This window comes from Halichoerus grypus, chromosome 4 (assembly GCF_964656455.1).
Source record: "Halichoerus grypus chromosome 4, mHalGry1.hap1.1, whole genome shotgun sequence".
In the NCBI taxonomy this organism is placed as follows: Eukaryota; Metazoa; Chordata; class Mammalia; order Carnivora; family Phocidae; genus Halichoerus; species Halichoerus grypus.
The window spans coordinates 5,795,582-5,821,289 of record NC_135715.1 but is presented as its reverse complement, the minus strand read 5'-3'; the positions used below and the strand labels follow the sequence as shown (position 1 = coordinate 5,821,289).

Here is a 25,708-nt window from a genome sequence, read left to right as displayed (position 1 = left end):
AGCAATTCACAGAGGGGATTACTGCCTAAATCTTACTATTGGAAAGTTACATTACTTCCTGGATACTAAGTACAAGTTTGCATTAGCAAGGTAACTGACTGCTATTATGGAGCGTATAGCAAGGCATCTTCTCTACCAGAATCGAAACAGAAGTCTGCATCATGATCTCAGCTCAAGACCACAAGTCTGGATGCACGCGCACACACTGGGTCCCTGTGTTAATTTCAGATACACTAACGAACATTGATGTATGTGTACATCCTGTTGGTATCCATCTTCTTCATCCCATTTGCCTCTTGTAGGTCTTAAAGGACAGCACAGAGTAAAAATGCAAACAAACTGGAGAAAAGAAGCAGTGGAGTGGAGCGGAAGTTATATATTTAAACTAGGGGGAAAAAAAAAGGAAAGAGAAAATCGAAGGTAATCGGGCAGTATCTATCAGAGCTCCAGATGTGCGTTCCCTTTTATACAGTGACTCCACCGCTAGGAATTTAGCTTATGGATACACTTGGGAAAACACCGTAGGATGTTAAGCACATATAAATCAGGGTGGGTAGGCATATGCTGTGATAACAGACGATCCTCCCAATCTTGGGTCTTAACGTGTAAATTTGAGTCTCATGCAAAGAGCTTGGAAAGCCCAACACAGATCAGCAGGGGCCTCTGATCCACTCAATCACTCGGGACCCAGGCTGACCGAGCTCCCACTGTCTTTGAGCTGCACCCTCTGGACCTAACTGCAAGTGAGGCTGAGAAAAATAGGAGAGTATGCAAATTATCTGATGAGATCCGCTGTCTCTGCCTCAAGATGTATGGTGTGTAGGAGCTTAAAAACCAACTTTTGCTAGTGGGTGATGATCTAAAAGAACTGTGGCATATTATATGGTTGTTAAAAAAAAGGGAAAACTGAATGTACCAATGAGGAAAGATCTCCAAGATGCATCATTTATTTAAAAAGCATCATGTAGAACAATGTGTATAGTGTAATCTCTATAGAGATTTTTAAAAATGTGCATTTATATGTAAGAATATGCATATAATATTTTTCTGAACAGATAGACTAGATTCCGTTTATGATGGTTACTTTGAGGGATGGAGGAGGGGCTGGGAAAGGAAACATATATATATTAATTTTTAATTAATATATATGATATATTATATATAATATTAATATATATTAATTTTTACTTTATTATTTTTAAGGAAACATAATTTTTACCAGATGTAGGTACAGTACTATTTTTGTCCAAAATAAAAAAGCTAAAAAGATAAATTTAACAGACTAACTGATTATATCATGAAATTCTTGTTATTTTTCTCAAGATTGATCATGGTATTAAGGTTACATGAAGGGGATTCCTTTTTACTTATATGGTAAGATGTGGGAAGGAAGTGTCAGGATGTCTGTGACTACTTTCCAATGCTTAGCTGAAGAATTGTGTGTGTGAGGGAGTGTGTATGTGTGTGCACAGACCATGTCCATAGGGGCAAAAGGTTAACTCGCATTTACATGGTAGATATATGTGAGTTTGTTGTTCTCGTCTTTCAACTCACGCTGTATCTCTCAATACTCCAAGTCAAAAGCTAAGGAAAATAAAATGAAACAAAGTGACAAAAAGCATACCACTTAAGAGCAGAGAGGCTCATAGGTCTCCCGTCTTTCTACCTTAGGGTTGATGTAGATGGAGTCCAGAAGTAGCCGTAGTAAAATGCCAGAGATCAGACCTCAAAATCTGAAATCAAGACACATCACAGAAAACAGTGGTGACGATGGGCTGCCGTAGAATGAGTTCTCCAAGAGGATTTCTGTGCAGGCCCATAAAAAGCTGGGCAACCTTATTAAGCAGAACCAGACTCTTTAAACTGCTTAATGACCATCGTAATCACGGTACCTGCTTGGCTGGCGATGTCGCTTAAAAAATTCTGTTGCCCTGTTTGAAGCACTTTTCCGAAATCTCTTGTTAAAGTCAGCATCAATGAGACTCTTTAAAGACAATGCATGGGGTGGGGGGGGGGGGATGAAAAGCCATGTGACTCGACTCCCTTCTCTCGTGAGTCCTGGAGGTGGTGGTGACTCAGGGAGAAAGTATGTCCCTGCAGGTCATTCTTCGGGAGGTGAGGTAGGCTGCTATTCCCACTGCGTCGGTCTCTCCCTGTGTCGGGAATGGTCACCACACACAAAGGTTTATGAGTCCTGCTCACTGCTTTATGCACAGTCTCTGATCCGTTTCCCACACTCCCCAGTTCCCTGCAACCAAAACCCAGACCCCGCGCGGTGCGGTGAGGGAGCCCGAGAGAAGGAGCCACCAACGTGTGCTTGCCATCGTCTGCCACAGTGAATCTTCGCTTCCTCCTTGGAGATGGGGAACGGTGCTTGGACCACAGCTGGGAGACGTTTCTCATAGACCCACACGTGACTGCTACACACAGTATGAATCGCTGACACACAGGCTCCCGGAAAATGGTGTGTTCTAGTCTTTTCTTGACCCTTGGCTAGCAGGACGGGAGGAATAAATTCGGTGACGTTCAAGTGAGATTAACACGGTCATTATTTTTATCTAAAATATTTAAGGGAGTTGGTAGGAGCTTCTTATCTTTCCTCCCCCCTTCTCGAGTAGGACACTTGAAAGGCAGAGACCCGGGCTTCTTCAGGAGCAGCCCGGCATCTGCTCGTCTGAGACGCTTATGTTGCACGTAACTTGTGGGTCACTCTGGCAACCATCCCAGATGCTCAGACTTCATTTTTCTTTTCCTACCGTTTTTGAGCTCAGTGTTAACTGCTGCTAGCAGACGTAAAGCTCTCTGCAATTCTTTCCTCAGAACTGGCTACAAGAAACCTACCAATTATAGCCAAGAAACAGTCTTTCAAATACACATACACTTTGTAATGTGGGCTGGAAACCAATTGGAAATGTTTTGATTTGCCCTTTAAGGCCAGAGGCAGACACTTAAGGCAAACTCCTAAGATGTTTGGAAGAGCAGTTACACTAAATTTAGCATCCTAACCAGCCAGTTGGCATATATGTAATGAAAGATTTAAAAGGAAAGAAATTTAACCCGCACGAACGGAAGAGACAGGTGGATGAAAAAAGCCTACTAACAGGCTAATACTTTTTTAGGAAGATGCTCCCGGAATAAAACACAGTCCCTGGAATCGTTATTCCTTCCTTTCCTACACACGTGTGAGATGTGTCATTGCTATTCGTGAAAGAGCAGGGCTGCTGAGTGGACTCTGGGCTCCCCATAGGAGGGATTTTGTCTTCCATGTCCCCCCGACCCCCCGTACCTAGCGCACTGCCAGCCATACATGCAGTGCTAACTAGATGCACGTGGGATACAAACTGTGTGTGTGTTTACTGGGCAGAAGCTTCGAGGCTTGTGGATGAGCATGAGTCCGCTGGTGTGGCTCCCGGTTAGTGTCTCGGCCCAGTCTGATGAAAAGGCTTCTGCTGAGGATGGCGTCCACCATCCTCTTCCTGCCCCTCGGTCCTCACCCTCTCCTAACCCATGCGCATTCACCACGGAAAAGCTAGATGGATACTATCTGCTGACTTGTTGTGTTTTTATAAGCTGCACTTCAAAACCAGGCACGTATCATTGAGTCAAAGCATAGGAAGTGCCCACATTCCGACGGCTGGCCTCGGTGAGGGGCAGCGGTGTGGTCGGCCCGGGGACCTGCCAGGAGCCAGGAGTCCAGACAGAGGCGTCCCGGCTGCCGCGGGTTGTAGGCTTTCTCTCAGAGTCAACGGTGCTTCATCACAAGGATATAAAGGAATCCGAACCGCACTAAGCTACACACGTACAACTTAGAAACTGGGAGTTATGTTTATTGAAGCCTCTCACACCGTTCTCAGCATCTTGAGTCATAGGCAGAAGTAGCCAGATGATAAAGAACTGAGACACCAGATACTCAGGGACCCAAGGGAAAGATGTAGCAAGCCAGGACCCCCTCCTGTAGCATTTTGTTTTGTTTCGTTTTAATTTTCCCCACTTGCTGGAGCTTAGAGCTAGACGTTAATGTCTACCGCTTTTTTTGGTCTTCCTGTAAGGTTGCGTTAACAAAGCCACTGAACACAGATGATACACCTGAAGGCAATCTTGTTGGGTTTTGCTTAAGATTTCAGCTGATTTTAAGCAATTTTTTTTTTTTATGACATTTATCTCCCTTACTGTTCTGGGACTTTTTAAGAGAGAGTCACCATGGCTTTAAAAACAAAACACACAAAAAACTCTAGTCATTTTATTAGGTATGAATGGCACTTGGGAAATAATAGCTCTATTATCAATTAAAAGATGTTTCTCCAGTCATACAATTCTTTGCTGCAGACAACAGAAGCAGAAGTGTAAGTAATAAAGGAGACAGACATAACAGGGATGTGTTCTAGATCCCAGCATGGAAAGAATCAAATACGAAGCAAGTGAGTCTCAAATCTACGAGGAAGATGAAGCGAAGGTGGGCTCCCTTAGCTGGTGGAAGAGAGCGCCACCCACACCTTACCCCTTGCCTGGCCCCTATTTAAATACTACAAGGTATTTAAATAGAAGTTGGGGGCCTGCTTGCAGTGACCCAAAAATGTCTGTGAGTAAAGAAAAAAGATCTACTCGACAATTAGGAATAAAAGGCCAAAACCACAAGAGCGCGGCTCCCCGTTCTACTGGTATGTATACATTGCTAGTTATTGGATGTTTTGAATTTTCTTTCCATGCCAGGAAGGGGTGGTGAGCAGCAGAGCCCGGGGCGCCATGTGGGATCTTGTTGGAGGCAGTGGGGAGATGGTCAAGTGCAGCCCAGAGGGGGTGGGGTGTGACTGTGAACCACCATAGGTCTTCAGAGCTTAGCCCCCCGGGGAAGCCGGGATAAAGAGCAGCTTACATCAAGGCACTTTTGTACAGCTTGAAAGGCGGGGGGGCTTTGCTTCAAATCCTGCGGAAGTTGAAAGTGACCTTCAATGTGTTGGAGTCCTACCTTCTCCCCTTAACAGGGGAGGCCCCCAAGGCACAGAACTGGATGGGATGTGCAGAGAGACCACAGAGCCATGGGTAGCAGAGAGAGAGCCGCGAGCGAGGTCTCACCTTCCCTGCATTTAACACCTTCAGCGGTGATCTATGATTGGTCATAAACTGGGTTGGTATGATTTCCTTCGCGCGGTGTCTTTATATATAGGGGCACTTTTTTTTAAAGAGGGTGTTGGTTGTTTTTTTAAAAATATAATTAACTTCATGTGGAGAATTGTTTTGAAGAGGCTTCATTAATCAATGCATCACAGCATAAAAATCTTTTTTTTTTTTTAAAGATTTTATTTATTTGACAGAGAGAGACACAGTGAGAGAGGGAACACAAGCAGGGGGAGTGGGAGAGGGAGAAGCAGGCTTCCCACGGAGCAGGGAGCCCGATGCGGGGCTCGATCCCAGGACTCTGGGATCATGACCTGAGCCAAAGGCAGACGCTTAACGACGGAGCCACCCAGGCACCCCGCAGCATAAAAATCTTGAGGTGAATGCATCTTTAGCTTCTGGGGCAGAGTTTCATCACTAAAAATTGATTCATCAACCTGGTGTGCTATGTTTTATTACAAACAAGTATATGCTTTTTAAAAAAGATTTTATTTATTTATTTGACAGAGAGCGAGACAGCGAGAGAGGGAACACAAACAGGGGCGTGGGAGAGGGAGAAGCAGGCTTCCCACTGAGCAGGGAGCCCCGGACGTGGGGTTTGATCCCAGGACCCTGGGGCCATGACCTGAGCCGAAGGCAGACACTTAACAACTGAGCTACCCAGGCGCCCCACAAATAAGTGTATTATTTTAATCTCTCCCCCGTCACTGATAAATGCCCTCCCTACCCAGAAAACCGAGTAGAACAGGCAAGACTCTTCCATTACAACACTGAGTATTTTGTCTTCAAGTACATCTGTAGTGTAAATACCCACAAACATCATCCCAAATCAACTGGAAACAAAAATGCAGCAGAACACCCAGATTAGTGTCTTTTGCACAGTAGCAATTATGTGTCCTTTTGAGCCACCTGAAGACCTATTTGCCACCGAAGCCAAGAGGAGGATAATCATCCTTTTGAACATCCATTAGGGAAGTGACTTTTCCTCCTCTGGGTTGTTTTTGCCTTTGAATGATCCTTCTCTGGGTTGGGTCCAGAGACTGACAGCAAGGTGCATGACAGATGGTACTGATATTATATATATATATATTTTTTTTTTTTTTTTTCTCCTTTCCACTGGGAACCTTTCTCCCAGGGTTTGAACAGGCAACTGTTTTGCCGACAAGGACAGTGACATTAGAGGAGTGGACGGCAGCAGGCAGGGAGAGCACAGTGACGCGGTGACTGCCGGAGCAGGCTGACCCTTCAGACAGAGAAGTAAGAGCATCCGCGTGACAAGCTCTGCGAGAAGTTTCTGTAAGTTTCCTTCTCGCCAGTTAAAAAGGGTAACCACTGGGGTGCACTTTATTTCTTCCTGGAGTTTGGCCTGCCCAGTTTGGACAACTTAGTTTCAAACACCAGGTGGGAACAATGACACGGTGTCTTTGGTCATTTAAACTGCAATAAAGGCGGCCGTGTCAGTTGGAAATGGAATCCTTGGCTGTTGTGCTTTTGTTCTAGCCTGGACTGCTCATTAGCGATATGGCACAGAGGGTGGAGCATCCCGCTTAGTCACTCGGCTGTAAATTGTGCCCTGGAACTTGGATTTGCAGTGATGGGGCGGTTAAGTGTCTCGGAATAAAGAGATGGTGTAGACGGAGCTATCTATCATTCTGGCATCACCTGAAACTGTGGGCTCCTGGAGAATTTTTTTTTTTTTTTTTTGAAGGAAAGCATTTATTCCACCAACCTTTCTTTAGGACAAGTAAGTCAGGAAGATGCCTCGGAGATCCCTGCTTCTAAAACCAGCCTTTCATGGGAACCTCCGGGGGGGAGGTGGGGGGGGTTGAAACCTACCAATTCTTCACTTGGCTGGGGCTGTGATCTGGGGCAAGTCAGTCTGGCCTGGAGCATCTGGCTCCTGGGTTGGGGCTCTTTCTCAAACCCCCCTCACCTGAAGTACCTCCCTCCTAAGGATGATTTCATTAGTGTTAAAGTTTGACAGAGAACATTGGACTTTCTTCCTTCCTCCTGGGATTATTCCATGAAGAACAATGAAGCGGTCTATGGCAAACTGCTCTGCTTGAATGGAAACTGGATCAATCTGGAATTAAGTGTTGAGATAACAGAAGTGCATCTCCTTCCTTTTCCTCTCTCACCTGAATGAGGTCATGGCTCAGATGGTGTGATCCAAGTGAAACTAGAGATGCTTTCTGGTTAGGACGCTTACTTAGGACTTGATGAAACCGTACGATAAAATATTTGTGAAATGTGAGTTTGAGTTTTATGGGGAAACCAATGGGCTCGTGGCCTTTTGCAAGATTAACAATCACATTACGTGCATGCCCTGACTTGAAAAATGGGCACAAGAATGCCCACGGGCAGAAGGTCCCGGATAACTGTAATTATAGAGAAAACAGAGTAGAAAAGCAAATTAAAATAACAAGCGAAAAGAAAAGAAAAAAGCAAAGAAAAAAAGAGGGAAAGGAAAAGACTTTGAAGGCGCTTTTTCCATAGGAAAAAAATATTTTATTTTTTTAAGAACAAATTCAGTTTGAAACAGACGTGGAATGTGACCTCACGGGTTTCGTTTCTGGGGGCTGACTGCAATGTGGAAGTAAAGCGGACTGAAAACCTAGGACAGGCTATTAAAATAAAACGAATAAAGAAAAAAATATTTATAACTCAAGCATAATACTGTGTTACTTACAAATTGGACAACGAAATTTTAAATAAATATCCATGGTACATAATTACGGCACAAATATGCAGCAATTTGGCAACCTTTTATACCATTTTTTCCTCATTACAGTGCAAAGGGGGAATGACACTGCCGTTTAACAAGCTGTAGCTAAATACATTGCAAAATTCAGATTTTATACAAAACATCTTGCTTAGACTTTATAAAAAACCAACATTGCTCTATGTACACAATCTGGGTAAGAAAAGCCATTTCTGTCTTGTTTTCATGTGTATTTTTATTAAAAAGGTGAATAAGGCTACTGTAACACCCCAAATCCATATACAGTAAAATCTGAACCTATTTACAGCATCTTCACTTAAACATTATGGTGCAAATTCCAAAGTCAGGTGACTAGGGATGATAATACAAGCAAGGCATTTACAGTAACTTTTCCAAAGCTGAACCAACTTCAAATAAAGGGACAGTTGGTAGATTGTCATATTCTGCACCAGACACAAAACAGACGCACAGAACACTTTTCAATTGGTTGCAGGTAACTCTTCATCAATTCATCTGATTTCACAGTTTAGCATATAACCAAAATGTAGCCAACCGATGAGACACACATTTGATTTCATTAAAATCAGACTATTTCCCATTTTTCCCCTTCTTGCCCCTCTCCCCCATCCTAAAGGTTAATTTTTGATGGCTTACAAGAAAATCTTGTATGGATGCACATAAAGGAGAGGGTAGGGTGATGGAAAGAATCACATATGTACTGTGGCTGGTCGCCATGACAACCCTCCACAGACCTATGATATAGATATATATAATATATATTGTAGATATATATTATACATATATGTACACATGAATACCACTCACCCACTCACACATACACACACGCACTTTGGACCAACATCATTTTCAGGTTCAGGAAATAGAGAAGGAATAATTTTCTGTGACAACTCATTTTTGCAGGTATTCACTGGAGGTTTGAGAACCTTAAAATGCTGTTGCTACATTTTCTTTTCTTCCCAATTCAGAAAGCAAAGTGTTACCATGGTAACGGGACTATGTTAAAGATGTCTATTTTGCATAGCACATAAAAAGTAGGTTTCCTGTTTACTCGTTTTGTTTCCCAGAAGGGAGGGGACGAGGGGACTGGGAGGGCAGGGGGGAGAGCGGAGGGGGCCGGAGCTGAACTTGCCGCCGCAGCCCCCCCACATGACCCGGTGGGTGTCAGCGAACACTTGAGCCGTAAGGCAAGGGGAAACACAACACAGAGAAGAAATGCCCGGACATCTTGCCACTGTTCAATATATGGTGCAGTCACGTCCATTTCCTGGGGTTTGGGGCTTGCACTTCCTAGTCTAGGTTCCGTGAGATGCCTTCAGAGGACTGGGTTATTTTTGTATTTACTCTCGTTATTGTTATTTGGGGAGTGATGATGTTTTTCCCAGAAGTAGCTGTCCAATTTTTCTTTTTTAAGCACTGAGCGTTGAGACCACGCAATTGCCACAAGTGAATTTCACATCCTCTGGTGTGATTTGTGTGCAATCTTAAAATATATATTAGTAAAAATCTTTTACTTTCTACCCCTTGTGTTCTCTATACCTATTATAAATACGTGCTATCTTCCTTCTCCCCCTCGACATCATCATTGATTTCCGGCTTAAGGACTCGAAGAGGTTCGCCGTGTGCTTCACCTAGACACAGAGCAGCTGCGCTGTGGCCTCGCTCAGTAGCCCCCCCTGGGCCAGCACAGCACCTCCCAGAACCAAAGTGTCAGGGAGGCTCCCGGGGGGAGGGGGGCGGGGCAGGTGCACTGGGGAGGGGAGGGGGCGGGGAATCTGACCTACCTTTTATATAAGAGAACTCCTCAATAACATCAATGATGATGGAATTACAGCCTGTTTGACCTTTGGCTTTTCAACTTCTAGGTCAGATTTGGCTCTCTGCTATTCTCCTAAATGCTTTCCCTGTGTTTAATAAAATGTGATCAGTATAGCAGCTGAGTCTGCTTTAAACATCACCCAAAGCAGACCGACTCTCCTACAGCTTCGAAGCTGTACATCTTATTGCCAGTACCACAACAGTCCTGCCCAAATCTGTCATCAGCGGCCCACTGCCCCCTTCCCACCTGGCCTGTTCTCTCCCAACAATGCCCCTTTGTTCTCCCCAGCCAAGAGGGACTCTGGTTTTCCTGCACGTTGCCATGTGATCAGAGCGGATTCCTTCAAAGGCACCCTCCTCCACTGCGAGTGGTGGTGTTGCGTCTCCTACTTGCCTCTTAAAATCTCAGCCAAACCAAAGTGCTGTGCTACCTAATTGGGTTCTCCCCCACCCGACTGTCTGCTTCGGAGGCAGCGGCGTTGAACTGCACTTGCAGACAGCCCTCTTCCCTGGCCCGCCCCCTTCCACGAACTCCTCGTCTTCCACGGCTGCCAGCCCAGTCTGGCGTCTGGCTGCAAGGCTCCTTATTAGCAAACACAACTTCGAGAAGCGTATTACCCATTCCGCTGTAGCTGTGGTTGCAGGTGCGTGGAGCAGGAGACCCCCCAACGTGAGTGTTCCAGCAGTGATGCAGTGTGGAGGGGGAGCCGGAGATCGGCAGGGGGGGCTGGGGGGGTGTGCCACGGTGAGGACTGGAAGCTGGACCTCTTGCAAGCCCCCCCCAGCCCGAGGTCTGTGTGTCAAGTCCGGACGCTCCTCGGGAGGGACACCCGAGGCAGAGACCGCATTTCCGGGCGCGGCGGCCTGGGACACCGGCCCGGGAGGCTCCCCCGGCTCGCCCGGCTCCCCCCATCCAGGCGCTCCATCTCCCTCGGCTCCCCGCAGGCCTGAGTGCCGCGCATGGCTTGGAGGTGGAGGGGTGGGAGGCGAGCGCCGCAGCCCCAGCGCGCCCCCGCCCTGCGCCCGGCTCCCAGCTCCCGGCTGCCAGCGAGCGTCTGTCTCCAGCACGGCCGGGGCGCTACGACGAGGTAAGCTGTCCAACTCAACAGGGCTCCTCCGAGAAGCGGCGTCCCCTCGCCCCCGCTGTGCTCCAGTCCAGTCGAGGCGCAGGGGCTCATCAAACCCTCCTCGGGCGGCAGCGGGTCAGGAAGTTTCCTCCGGGAAAGCCAAGGCACCGCCGAGTCTCAGACCTTGTAGTAAATGTTGGCCGGGCTCTGGGGGGGCATCTCCTGGACTATGTACACGGGGTGCCCGTAGTCCCCGCTGACCTTCTCGTAGTGGGGGCAGAACACACTGTCCGCAGTCCGCAGCGGGATGATAATGTCACTGGGCTCCGAGCCGTTGTTGTTGCCGCCGCGCTTGGGGGTGGCCAGCGTGCTGAGCGACAGCGTGGCCGTGTGCTGCGGCGAGTGCTTCCTGTGCCTCCGCCGGTACTTGAGGAGGAGGACCACCAGCGTGATGATGATGACGATGAAGATGATGCATCCTGAAGCAATCCCTGCGAATAAGGCCACTTCGGAACCGAGGATATTGTTCCCGGAATGTCCGGCGCTGCTGCCGTCCGTGCTCGACCCTGCCAGGCGGGGAGACACAAGGGGCAGAGGGTCACTGCGGGGCCCCGGGCGCGGCCGGCGGGGAGCCACGCCACCCCAAACGCGCAGGCGGCCGCCCGCCCGCGCCAGACCCCGCCCATCGCGGCCCCCACATCAGGACGGGCGACCCTGGGGGGCCTTGCTGGCGCCTCGCAGCCACACGCGCCACGGTCCCTCCACGGTCCCTCCACGGCGGGGACGGGCGGGGACACACGCAGGACGCGGCCCCTTGCTCTCCCGCCTTCCTCCCTGGGCGCTGGCGCCGCGGGAATCTCAGACCTCCCGCACTCGAACAGGCAAGCCCTGCCGACCGGCCCCGCGGCCCGAGCATGCCCGGGACTGCTGGGGCCTGGGAAGACGCTCCACTCGTACCGCGTTTGTATTATTTGATTTACACCTAAAATATATTTGGAAGGCGGCAGAAACTCTCACACTGAACAGGCTGCCAACCCAAATGTTAAGCACGAAAAAAAAAAAAATCGCCTGGCATCATTATATGATCCATTTATCAGTTTGTCACAAGAATTTGACACATCTTGTCATTGAAAGTTAGAAATAACAACTTCCCTCCTTGACGCTTGGAGAGAGGGGGGGATATCGCTGCAGATGCTAAATTCACACGACTACCAACCAGGCGCACAGATCCCGGATACAAAACTGCTGAGGTCTGCCCAGCAACCGCCACATAAAAATTTCATTAGCGTGCAAACAAATACATAGCTATCTGTTCAAGGATTGTTAAGAAAATGAAGTTAAATGACAGCCAACTTTCTCTGATATTCTAAACTGTGGGGCCCAGGATCCGTCTGGTATTTTATTTTACACTGAAAATGTGAAAAAAAAAATTCAGCGGTATAACCACCTGAAAAACGTGGCATTATGCAATATTTCAAGATGCTGCCACCTAAAACGTAGAAAGCGGATCAATCGGGCTCTTTGTGGATTAGATATAATTAGAGGAGGGATTAGAACATTAATTATATATACATTAACATCAGCTCTAAGCTAGTGTTGCAACCGGCACGATTAAGTGTCACCAATAAAAATAACTTTGGTCTGAATGAGTGGTGCTCATAATTGGCACCTACATCTGATGAATTCTACTCCTCTGAATGTGAACCTTTCGTGGGAATGAGTTATTTTGTTCTGATTGAGTAATTAATAACACCTAACTGAGAGCAAAGATTACCGACTCCAGGAACTACAAGTTAACCCAACTGGTATCCAAGTGCTCGGACTCTGTTCCACCTCTTGGGACCCGAGGCGCCCGGAACACACAGACCTATCCACACACACTCATGCTGCAATACCTGGATTTGGTTTGACAAAGGGACTTGTTGTTGAACTTCTTCCATTTGTACCGGCTTCTAGTTCTGGGCGTCGTGTTGGATCATTATGCCTGGTTGACCCAGCGGAACTTGCATCTATATGAGAAAGAATAGATTACTTACAGCCCAGGCGTCTAATGAGATCTAGCTCTAGGAGCTTTTGGATATATATCTCAAGAGGCATAAATAGCAATGAACGTAAGATTCTTTATGCAAAGTACTGTGACATACAAGAATATAATTTTCCTTTTAAAACAAAACGGTTATACTAGTTATTTCAGAGGTTTAGATTGTGAGGCCATCTGTGCAAACTATAGGGATTCTTGCATTTGGCAGGCAGAGCATTGCAGATGACATTTCAATTTAAACGAGCAAGTTGATTGACTACTATACCAATTTCTAATTAGAAGAATAATTCTGCACAATAGGTTATCTGTATGTGAAAAGGCTCAGTGAACTAAAGTCTTCTGTAGTCAAGATGCAGAAATGGGCAAAATGGCAGAAACTTAGTTTTCACTCTGGATATCTTAATTTTTGAATCAAAGAGGCCTTTCGTTTTTAAGAAGAAAAAAAGAGTGCATATATACATATATACACTATATGGCAATGGACATCGGACCTGGCTGACCTTAACTTTTAGAGGAATCTCCAATAAAAAAAGTGTGTTACATTGACTTGAGGCAATCTGTCAGTGGCTCAAGGTACAGAGAAAGGTCTGCTTTCAAAACTAAGCTACGAGGGACGGAAGGCGGGCATTAACAGCACCGGCGCCGTACTCGCTGGGGGCCGAACCAGATTACAGTGGCTTCATGAAGCAGCAGATGGTCTTTACCTTGTCCAACTTTCATGAGGATCTTCATGGCTCTTGTCTGGCACACCCCTCCCTCCTGGTTATCCAGGCCCTCCAAAGACCCATTTGATGTAGCTGATTAAAAATAAAATGGACAAAACAAAAAAATAAAGAAAAATCAGGAAATCAATAAGCCAAGTTTACATGAACATGAAATGTCTGAAAACAATTTGAAAAATAAGAATTCACTCTTAGTCACAAGTTTTCTGAAAGTATGGAATGCTGAAAGCCAAACATAAGAAAAAAACAGAAAAGAAAGAAAAATGGAGACTGTCCACACTGGTGCGCATATGCTATCTGGTTTCAAGTTTACTTAAGCGCTTTCTCCTTCCTTCAGAACCAACTGATTTAGTAAGTAGTCCACATACATAAAAGGGACAGCATCTTCCAAAAAGCTTACTATTTCAGGGTCAAAGTCAAAAGAGCAAAAGAGTTAATACAGTCACTTTAAAACATGGTAATCATCCCACAACACCTGCTTCCTCAACTACAGATTTCCTGCTTCAAGAACAATTAGCTTGATGCTCCCTGTTTGCCAAGCATCCTAGTTCGGTAAACACTAAACGAGGAGACTCCCACACCCCCTCTCCTTCTTTCCCCAGCCTTATTCGAGATGAAGAAGGCGGCTAGGATTCAGGTCTTCAAATTCTGAAGTTTCTCTCCATCGTTTTGTACTGGACCAGAAATAGCAAGTGTGTTCTTATTACCGAGATGGACCTCAGGCAAACCCTTCAACCAAGCTACCTGCTAGAAGACAACTTGACCGACAGAGGGGACCACACATGTCCTCTGCTCGGTCAGGGCCCCACGGCAACAACCCTGGGGCACATGGGGAGGACGTCCTGTAGCCATGGCCTCCTGTTCACCAGCTTGATTAGCTTCCCACTTCAAGAGGGAGGAGGAGGAAGAGGAGAAAGGGCAGAGCATTTGACCATTTTCAGTACTTTTTTAAAAAAACAACCTATGCTCTCCTCTCCTGAAACACACTGCCCTTCTGTCTCCTTAGGACGGTGTGTCCTCTGAATAGCATTGTAACTAAAGCTGCGAGAAGACAGGCTGCCAGGTCTTCACTGAGGAAGAGGATTTAAGTTACAGGTCAAGTTCCAGAAGAGAAAAGAAGGTGGAGAGTGCTAGACATTTTCATTCCTCCAAAGTTCAAGGGGCAAGGAACAGAAGTGTTTCATATACATTTCTGCAGTGTAAGTCATTCTCTGCTTGGATTATCAAAGGCTTGTCTACTAACACTGTACTTTGCAAGGCACGGAAACAGGGACAGCATTTCTGGTAAAAATAAATCCAAAGACATTGTTTTAATGGGTTGTTTTCCAAATGGCAAACAAGGACTTCGTGCACGCACAGAAATATGCACGCTACAGATAATTATATTAGCTGCAAAATAAGGCACTTACTTACTTGTCTTTGTGTTCTTGAGTTACCAACTTTTACTTTCACTGTTTTCCTTAAAAACAATGGCTGCTTCTTGTGTGTATAAATATCTCTTTGCTTATCTGAGTGTTTCCTTAAAGTTTACAGTCTTACAACCACACCTCACTCCTCTGCCGATGCTGGCACTGAGTTTCTCCTGGGAAAATGGGCAACACTGCCATAATAATTTTGGGGGGTAAAAAGTAGACAGTATCTTCTCGTAGACTGTTGAGAAAATATCCGGCAGAGGAGTTAAAACAAATAACCTATAAACTTTATATGTCTGTGAATCGAATAAAATGTTTTTCTCCCCATTTCTCCATCTGCTTTCCCTTTTCCCTCCTCTACACAGGTTCCTAAATTTCGAAGTGTCTTTTCCTCCTAAAGGCATAAAACAGTGTGGCTATCTATGACCAGGCACCATTTTGGGGAGCGCTATAATCTTCACTTAGTTATTTCAAGTTTTCTCAGTTGATCTTTCTCAAAAATTAGGATATGTTCTCATGTAGAAAAACGCAGAAAGCTGAGGTCTTTATTTGGCTAATGGCTTCAAAAGTTTAGTTTACTTAATTCAAATGGAATCTCCATGTTTTCTAAATCATATGGGCATAAATGTGCCCACATGCAAAAGTGCACCCAAATGCAGTTAAATGACTAACTTTTTCTGGCTAACAGCTTAACAAATATGTTAAAAATAAGATCTGAAGGATCATGCACAGAAAAGGGGTAGGGTACAGGGGTTTGTTTATCTTAACCTTGAGGTAGTAAGGTCAAAGATTCAGATCTAAAAGGAAAAAATAATGAATACCAGAACGGGTAAGACAAGGTAAAGAAGCATCACCTGGGAACAGAATTCAAAAGTGCTGACTGCTTCTCCTTCTTCAGTTTGGAAGCAACCAGAGGTGCGCGTCATTTGGGTGATTTTTTTTTCTTTTGATTTTAATTTGTGGTCAACGCCCTTTCTGAATATCAATGCTTTCATGCAGAGCTTTTGGTTTACCCCAAATTTTGTCCAAATAACCCCCCAACGTAAAGAACTCAAAGTATTCAAATAAATTGCAATCTATAATCGAGCATCCACAGACTCTAAGATGGGAGGAGGAAAATTGTGCAGCAGGAGAATGAACCTGCTTTGCATCTTTAACAGTTGAAACTTTTTTATTCCTTGGGTGAGGGGAAAAAAGCCTTCTGGCCCTGAGTTGCATAGAGGGAAATGGAAGCTTGTGCCTTTGTAGGGTTCTTGGGGTTCTTGGACACCAGAGGCTGCTGCTGGTTGGGAGGGGGTGGGGTTGGTGAAGGGGGAGGGTGGGCCAGGAGGCAGAACACTGTGATATGCATTCCAGACTGCTTTATTCCCCTTTAAGTCAACTTGGGAGCAGCAAAGGTTACTGGAAGATATTGAAAAATTCATTACTAATGGTAACATGGCATCCCCAATACCTGGTTGCTTAAGAAGGGGATAAACTATATAATACAGTGAGATGTTCTGCCATGAAAAGATTTTTGCCCCGCCCTCTGTTAGAAATGACCTGAGCGGTCACAGAAAACCCGGTTTTCAGATGCCAGCAACCAACGGAAACTTCAGACAGTAAACTTCAGAGCAAGTCTAAAATAATTTAGAGGGACTCGAACTTATTTTGATGCCATAATGAAAATTAACCTCACTCTTCCTACCATACCTCCTCATCAGGGAGTGTAGGGAGTGTGGTTCTCAGTGTTGAGGTCCCCCTGAGGTCCTCCTTGCCTTGACCAAGGACCCTGACAAGTGTCCCGTCCTGACTGCCCCTCCTTATGGCGGTGAGCTTTGAAATAAAGCCGCAAGATTAAACTCTGATTTCTGCCATAACACCCAGTCACCAAGAAGCTTTAAAAAACAGGCTTAGCAGCTGACTTTGAGAAACAACAAGAAATTGCTAATGCTTTGGGATAAAAATCTACTTCCATTTCAGGAGACAATGTTGCAATGTTTTTATTGTTGATTTGAATGTATTAGGAATTTTTAACTTAGAGAGTAAAAATAAATTGTTACCTCATTATACTTCATTTTTTTCTTTGTCTCTCTCTGCCGGCATTAGCTAATGCCACCACAATTATAGTATTACTAAATGGATGAAATTACATTTAATCATTTAGAGACGGGAAAAAATAACACTGTTATACCTAAGCTTTTAGTGCCCAGACATTTTTTTCCCCTTGGCCTAGAGGAAAAAAAATAGACTTTATAAAATTAAAAATTACTAGAAAAGTTTCTCCATCCAGTTAGAAAATAGGCTTAATAAAGATACATGGGCATTTTATGGCCTGCTTTTAAAAGCTTCTGCTTCGGGGATCTAATTGCATGTCCTAAGTATACTGAAATCACTAGATTGCTCCCCTGGGGCCTGATTTTCAGTGGGTGGAGATCATTGCTCAGCAAAAAAGTACCCAGAGTTCACACTGCCTGAGAGTTCTTCACATCTGAAAACCGCACCAGCCAACAGCTGTGGTTGCCCGTGAATTTGCACACGGACTTAAACTTAGCTGCAGTTCTGACTCACTGGCAATCCTACGCTGGTTATCGGAGCAGGGAAAAGAGAACCAGTGAATAAAACAGACTAAAAGGGCAAGAATCTTTTCTGGCTGTGTTTTCTAGACTGTGCCCACGGAGAGGAAGTAACAGTGCATTTTAACCTGGCTTCTTCTGATTGTTATTGCCCTGCACCCAGGGGGCTACGCAGCAGCATTGGATTCGGGCTGTTTTCAGTCTATCACATCGGGAACACTGTGCTAATCAGATGGAGAATTCGCTGCTGGGTTTGTGCCGATATATGAGCCTCATTCAAAAAGAGGTCAGGAATGAGGGCAGCACAAAAAAATTCTCCAGAATAATATATAGCTTCACTATGAAGCTATGAAGGAAAATTCTTGGTTATGCTGGAAAGGATGAAAAAAACACTGCTACTCTGGAGGGTATTTCAAACTATTTTAAAATGTAGCTTGTTGGGATGGGGCGGGTGACTGACAGACACTCAAAAGCAAATTATTTTTATCCACTTCATCAAAGCAGTCGACCAAAGAGAGACAGGTAATAAGCTATATAGGGTCAGTAAAGCGACAGAGTTCAGTTGTCTGATAAGAATAAAAACCATAATTTATAGAAAGCTACACGGGACACATTTGTCTTATTTAATTATGAAACAAACAGCATTTTATGACCATTCTCTATCACCGTCATCCTCCCTGTACTATTACTCTCTTCCACCATGTCATGATATGCTGGCCCTCCTACTTTTGATTTCTTCAGGCCAGTTTTCCTACACATCGGTCTCTCTCCTTCAGCTCAACACAGACTCAGAAGAACCAGAAGCCTATCACCTGACAAACTGAGGAACAAAAGAAGCAGAATCAAGTGAGAAACATGGAAAGTGAAGCCGTGAGATTCAAATAAACATGGCACACAAACTAGGTTACTGCCTTCCACCAGGGCTAGCAACTCTCGGAGTGTCTAAAGGAAAAGAAGAAAAAAAAAAAAAAAAAAAAGATGGAATGAGATCTGCAAGTTGGAAAACAAGGAGCCTGATAAAAATATAATCAGTTACTGTGAACATACAACCCAGGAAACTAAGATCTATCTCCTTAACCCCCTGACATCAATTCATATTCACAATGTGGACTACGGAAACAGGGACTCAATCTCCAGATCTCAGTGCAGATTTTAATGCCTCAAGGATGAAGAGTATCCTTTCATATACTGACTGAGGAGAAAGATTCCAAACATGGAGATGATAATGCTCACTGAATGCCAAAAATAAATGCCTTTTTCTGTAATTTTAATAAAAACTTCTGAGACAGAAACAGCTGTATAATGTGCCAAAAGGAGGAGGAAAAATTCACTTCTAGCTTCTTTTTATGTGTTTTTCTTTGTGGACTTACAGTGTAAGAGATGAGGAATGTGTCATCGTGAGTTTCCAAGGGCCTCATTATTTTTGTTTGGCAGGATGTTAAAAAAAAAATTCAGCATTATTTCAAAGCACACGGCATTTCATCCCATAACACCAAATTTGCCTTATCTTTGCTATATAAACACTTCTTAAAATGGCCTCAATTTGAAAAAGGAAAAATACAAAGGGAGATATTTTCAAAGTGAAATATAGATCCACAAAAAGGTTTTGTTTTTGTTTTAATCCCTACTTGATGAGATAGCTCCTGCTGGCACTTGATTAACTGATTTCAGTGTGTGGGGAACAGGTCACAGTTTAAACACTGTATAAGGGACTAGTGAGGTAGGATGTGTGTGTTTCTCACCTAAGGAAACATTGTTCCAGTATGATAAGAAGAATCACTTGAATTAAAACCACATCACTATGGTTGTGTTTTGAAATTTTAAAGCAGTAAATCATGCATTAAGAATTAATAACTGGCATAGCCCCAGTGACTTCTACACAACACAATTAATTAGTTTCTCTGCTAGAAAGAACGATTTGGAAAAATGAATTTAAAAATGGAGTTACAATTTAGACCTTCCCTGTTGCATTCTAGTATTAAAATGTGAATAAAGATAGCAGGTATCAAATATAAATGGATGCTCTTGAATAAAACAGTGTAATTTAATTTTCTCAGTTTCAAAGGTTCATCATGAACAATGACAGGCTATTCTATTGACAGCTCAGAAATAAGACGAGGTATAACAACCTTGAAGCAGTCTGGTCAACTGTCTTTGTGCATTTACTGGAAGATTTAACGACATATATTACTCTGCCACTTTATATTAATTTGGGGGAAAGAAGGGGGAGACAACAGGATACTATGCAGAAGTGCCAGTATATTCACTCTGTCTCCTATTTCATAGATCCCATGAGACTTGGACATTGAGGGAGGTCAACCTACTGAGAAAACAGTAACAATATAAAGTAACAGTCACCACATCTAGAGCATAAGAATTCTATCACTGCTTACTTATAAAATCTTTCAGCCATCAAGAACTGTACACAAAGATGCAGTTCGTGACAATCATTAAAGATGCTAAGAGCCATAGTTACCTTTGATAACAGTCCTGAAGGATCACTGATTACATACAACCAGGCTGAAAAGAATGGGGTAAGAAGCGTTGACTGTGTGTGCGTGCATGTGCCTGTGGGTGTGCGTGCGTGAGCATGCGCGTGTACACACAGGGACTATATGTCAACGAAAGATCTACCCTCCAGGCTCCAGCAGTGCAGTGACATTTTTCTGAGAAAGATCAAACAGTCCTAGCAATAAATGACCAGTTCCTCTTTCCTTTCACTAGAGGCACGCTAACCACATGAGACTGATTACGGAGTGGTTTCCTCTATTTCCCCTGAAAATATTGCTTGCAACGCCTTAGTGTCTTGATTTCTAAGGAAGTCTGTTGAGGGAAAACACTTGTTTCTAAGATTTTATGGCTAAAAGTTAGGATGATTTATGCAGGTGGAATCTTCCATTAGGTAAAAAAAAAATTGCAATAAGATCTCATAAAAAAAAGTTTTCATTTTTCATCACAATTACCTTCCTGCATGAGAGTCAACCTTAATATGGGCCAAAATCTACTAAAAGGAATTAGGTTTTAAAAATAGGTGGCTAAATGACTTCCATACAATGACCAAACTCATGTTAAAAAAAAAAAAAAAAATCACAGCAAGAATGATGTAAGAGTTCTAAAGATAAAACGTTATTCCCTATTGTCTATATTAGCCTTACTTAAGCGTTCAGATTTGTAAAACTGAGGCTTCCCGGTCAAGAGACAGTGATATCATCTCATGGAAACATTCTGAACCATGAAGAAGCATGTGCTAGAGTGAATTATTTCTAGCACACAATCCACTGCCCACTCCTGGCTTTTTAACAGTCTTGATCATTAAAATATCCATGCGGAGATAGGGAAATGTCTAGATAGCAAAGGGTTGGAGTAAAAAGTTCATGGCGGGGAGGGCGCCCATCCCATAACTTCTTGCTCATTCTACTGTCACTAATCGCATGCAATGATATTAATGGCCCAGTAATTGGGCATCTGCAGCACTGAAGTGGAAAATACCCATCTGAGGCTGAGTTCATCTCTGGGTGGTAAGACTTCACTAGTGACTGAATTAATGTTTGCTGACAGTTTTGCATAGAACACTGCAAAGGAGAAAATGCGCCACTGTCCACGGCATGAGAGTTTAGATGGACGTGATGTTATTTGCTCTGACCATCCAGAGACCAGTGGTAACCCCAATAAAGTGTCCTGTCTGAATGTGCCCTACACATGAACCTTATTCCATTCAGGGGACATGTTCTATTCTCTAGGAATCCAGAGCAATTTTCCACATGTTTGCTTCAATCAAAGAATACCTTCATCTCCTTGTTGAACCTCAGGAACGATGAAACCGGGCTACATCACTAATGCAAAAAGCCATTTTCAAAGCAGAACTCTTGTTAGTAACACACAGCCTGGGTCCCCCCTATGACGTCATCAATGCTCGTGCCCGCCGTGCTGCCCGCCCATCCGCCCATCCATCCATCCACCTCAACCGCAGCACTTGTATTTGACTAAGGAAATGTGAAGTCTCATTGCCTCAGTTTGTATATTTGAGAAATGGAACATTTTGATAATTTTACTATTTAGCAACTTTCCGTTGAGGGGCTTGAAGGACTCGATAGCTTTTTAAAACCGCACAGTAGCATGTCTTAATAAGACACGGCATTGATGAAAAGATCTAAAGATAAAGAGGAAATGTGAAAGACCTGACACGCTGCTATACAACCCCCTTCCCCGCTGACCCTTTCTCCCTCCCGCCTGCTCCTGTAGGGTTTTCTGAATTCAGCTCTGGGGACTACGACTGAAGTCAGTTCTAGGTTACACGATACAAAACAGGGCGCGGGCCCCACACGTTTGGACAAGCCCAGCGATCATCAGGTGTCTGAACTGTGTGAGCTTCTTCATACTTCTACCTATGTGCTGTGTGTACACGTAAGTGTCTACATTGTCCCTGTGGAAGTGGGGGAGGCATGCATGTATGCACACTCCCTTTACTACACCATGCATGGGACGGGACACGTATGTACACCTTTCGTCTCACGAGGTATGCCTCCGTATGCTTGCTGACCCAGGGGCACTGTCACAGGCTGAAGATGCTGGTCTGAGGGTCCCCTAGCCCTGGCTGGAGTCTTGACTCTTGCGTTTCACGGCAGGGTGAACCGTACATGTACCACTTAGGAACTACTCAGACTAAGTTCTCGTGTTCTCAGAGTGATAAAAACTTCTCTACCACCTGTTTTTGAGACTGCAAAGTGACACAGAGCATGTGACGCTGTGACACTCCTTTTTTTTTTTTTTTAAAGATTTTATTTATTTGACAGAGAGAGAGAGAGACAGCTAGAGAGCGAACACAAGCAGGGGGAGTGGGAGAGGGAGAAGCAGGCTTCCCGCCGAGCAGGGAGCCTGATGTGGGGCTCGATCCCAGGACCCTGGGATCATGACCTGAGCCGAAGGCAGACGCTTAACGACTGAGCCACCCAGGCGCCCCAACACTTCCCTTTTTAAGTGATCAAACACCTAGCCTGGAATCTCAGAATTTCAGGAACAAATGTGTGACTCTTAAGAACTACATAAATAAGTTTTCTCAAAGTCATCTTTTTTATGTCTGTCTATGCCTCTTGGCTATTTTTTTTTAAAGTGCTTTATTTTGCTTTAAGTGTTGATCTTCAAGGTGAATATTTAAAGGCTATTAAGAAAGAAACTATGTCTCACTCATTTCTCTAGTATTATTCGATTATTTATAAGGCTAAGTAAATACAGGCACTAGAGATATTGACATGTATTTTATGAAATTGTAAAGGCAGTTTTACTCTGGGCAATCTGTAAAGAATTCCTTTTTTTTCCAAGTAATCTTCATTTCTCACCTGCTCTTGCTTTGCTCTTATTTTGTACATAGGGTTTTTAGTCTTTCCTCTCCTTCATCTTCCCATTGCTTTAGGAAGCAGTCATCTTATTCTTTCCTTAGTGACTTCTGGGAATAAGGAAGAGTGTTCACAGGACTCTCACTACTGCCCAGCTGAACAGAGCCAGAAGTTTCTCAGTCCAATCTCCAGTTCAGCAGAAGCTGAGACTTCGTAACTTAAGTGTGAAGAATGTAAGCTTTATTCATATGAAATTCAACTAGGAGTCCTACTGATACACTCTGAAAGGGCCTTCAGTACCGTCAGAGGAGGATTTCACATGATGTTAAAAAATAATAGAAACAACACTTCTGATTATCAGACTAATGAAATGTTCTTTCCCAGCTAGTCTCAGTGACAAGGCGACCCTGACACACCTTTTTTTTTGTTTAGGAGAATATTTATACTACATTAGGATGCTGCCGAAATTATCAATAAAAATAGTGTTTCCTTTGTGTGCGGGGGAACTGAGAAAAAGCTCTGGCAAGGTTGGTGAAATGACAAGTGGGGAAATGATTATATGTATAAAACACTCCTCCCGGTCTGTCTCTTTCGGGTCTTAGAGAGGATCTGCTAACAAGCTCCGGCAGTTCCACCAACAAAAAGATACATAAATGCATGCTTCTTGGTAAAGGAAGCCCAAGGACAAAAGGACTTTTATAACACTCCAAGAAGACAAAGAGCAGAGATCTTACAATTAAGTTATGCAGCATTACTGAAACCTGTAAACTCTCTGGAGTTTCATTTTAGGGATGGTTTGCAAAAACATTACATTTTGTGAGTACATCTTCCCCACCTGCTAGCTTGTAGGAAGGCATCACTTTGCCCTTAGTCTTCCGCCACCCCGCTCTGCTCCAAGGGGACCCCTTGGTTGTACTCATCAGGAGCCAACCTTGGAAATGAGCACTTGACACGTAACACCCATTTAAACTCTATCAACCTCCAAAGCGGACACTATGCCCAGTTCACAGATGAAGAGCTCAAGACAGAGGCTGGGGAAGTTACTTGTTGAAGGGCATTCAAGAACCCTGGTCTGTCTGACTCCAGACTCCCACCTACCATGCTCATCTGTCGCCCCAATTGGTGTGTGTAGATAATCCTCCAGACACCCAAGAATCTGATGGACATTCCATTACAAAGATGACAGTTGTAGGTTAGAAATAAAAATGTGTTTAAAATGCTGGAATTCGGCAATTCTATACAAGGTCTAAAACATAAATCCTCACCCCGAAGTCAGAGACAGAAGTGACAGGCTGATACCATCCTATCACTAAACTTAAGGGAAATGTAGCATATATATTAATTCATGACAGAAAACCCATAATCATTACACAGGCCACACATTCTTATATATCTGAAAAGAAATCTACATGTCAAAGGATATTCAAAAGCTCCCACAACTATTTTGCTGAGGAGAGGTTAGGGTACATCCAGTGTATTTCATGCCAGTTGCCATACCTACTTCCTAAAATAAGTAAATCGGAAACACAAAAGGAAAACAAACCCAAAAGGAAAACACACCTAAGTAAAATATATACGTATATACATATATATTTAACAAAAATGCAGGAAATGGAATCTGTTGTTCCTCTGTTTTGATTCTTGAAGAATAGTGTTTTGTTATATTTGCATGCAAGCATTTTAAAATTTATTTTGCGATTTTGCTCAGAAGTGAAGTTTATGCCTAAGAAACAGCAAAGCAAAGCTGACTGTGGAGGCTTCCAATTTCACGTGGTCTGATTTTTTTAAAAATTGCTTTACAAAACTAAACCAATGGCCTAGGAAATCGTGACTCAGTCAAACTCGTTGACTATTCCTCAAGGAAGACTTTCCCAAGACCAAGAAAGGGACGGGCAGCTTGGAAAGGCCCGCTGTGCATACGGCAGGGTGTACATAAAAGGACAACCTTTAATCAAACAATTGTTAGAAATGATGACTTTCAGACCATTCCACAAGTCCAGGTCTCGGCTATGGATCTGAGGTAAAACATCGTAGAAGTTACAGGAGGCTACGCTGGGAGGGGCCTCGTGCCCATGGCCGCCTCTGTCACACGGCCCTGCTGTGCCCACTGTTCACCTGAAAAGTATCAACACAATGGCACTCATTTTTCACCCATCTCTGACTCACATAATTTTGGTAGAGTGATGAAAACTTCTTTGTAGGTATTTTGCAAGCTTCCATGCTGAGGCTGGATAACCAACCTACAGAACCTTCATAAGGCTGGATGTTGCAAAGGGCCGACAGACCAAAATTGCTGACTCATTCACCACTGGGTGATCGTCTCTCAAAGAAATTGTAAACCACGCACAGAAAGTGTCTACAAGAAAAGTCAATGACACAAACACGGACGAAGGCTGAGAACACAGGAATGCTCTCCTATTAACTGGAGTGTTTACTGAGGTAGAGCTTCCCTTGAAAATGGGCACTTGAGAACAGATAGTTATTTCATAAACTTTAAAAAATTTTAAAGACTATAAACATAACTATAGGTTATATACAATGCTTACTATGCTTTTAAGGCAATTAAGAATCTGAATGTCGTAAAGAACGGAGGGGTTTTTTCAGACCAAACGGCACTAACATCCCTACTTTTGGATCATTTGAGATTAGGAGATTTGATGATGCAAATCAGGCCTAAGGCTAATTACTGAAATAGGTCACTTGAAAAAGTCAATTCTAAACATTAAGAAAACCCACATATATCATTTTGCCACATGTCAAAGCAAATAATCATCTATGAGAAGAACTAATGAGGAAGCGTATCATTTTGTCATGTCATTTCCTAAGGGAATTTAGTGGATACTTGGGTAGGTTTAAAAATACACTTGCAATTAAAAGTTAATATTTACTTCCAAAACTCCAAAGT

The 25,708-nt window shown here is 43.8% G+C and overlaps 1 protein-coding gene across 2 annotated transcripts in view; it reads right to left on the bottom strand.

Annotated features, from left to right (window-relative positions):
• Nucleotides 1-7,600: 7,600 nt before the first annotated feature.
• Nucleotides 7,601-25,708, bottom strand: part of EFNB2 (ephrin B2) — a 43,983-nt gene continuing 25,875 nt past the window's right edge. The window contains exons 3-5 of one of the 2 annotated variants that reach the window (XM_036064439.2): nucleotides 13,486-13,578; nucleotides 12,636-12,749; nucleotides 7,601-11,306 (exon numbers count right to left, since the gene is read on the bottom strand). In XM_036064439.2, coding sequence (XP_035920332.1) covers nucleotides 10,918-11,306; nucleotides 12,636-12,749; nucleotides 13,486-13,578 — 596 coding nt within the window. In that variant the 3' untranslated portion in view covers nucleotides 7,601-10,917. The remainder of the gene's footprint in view (nucleotides 11,307-12,635; nucleotides 12,750-13,485; nucleotides 13,579-25,708) is intronic. The other variant, XM_036064438.2, reaches the window with a different exon arrangement.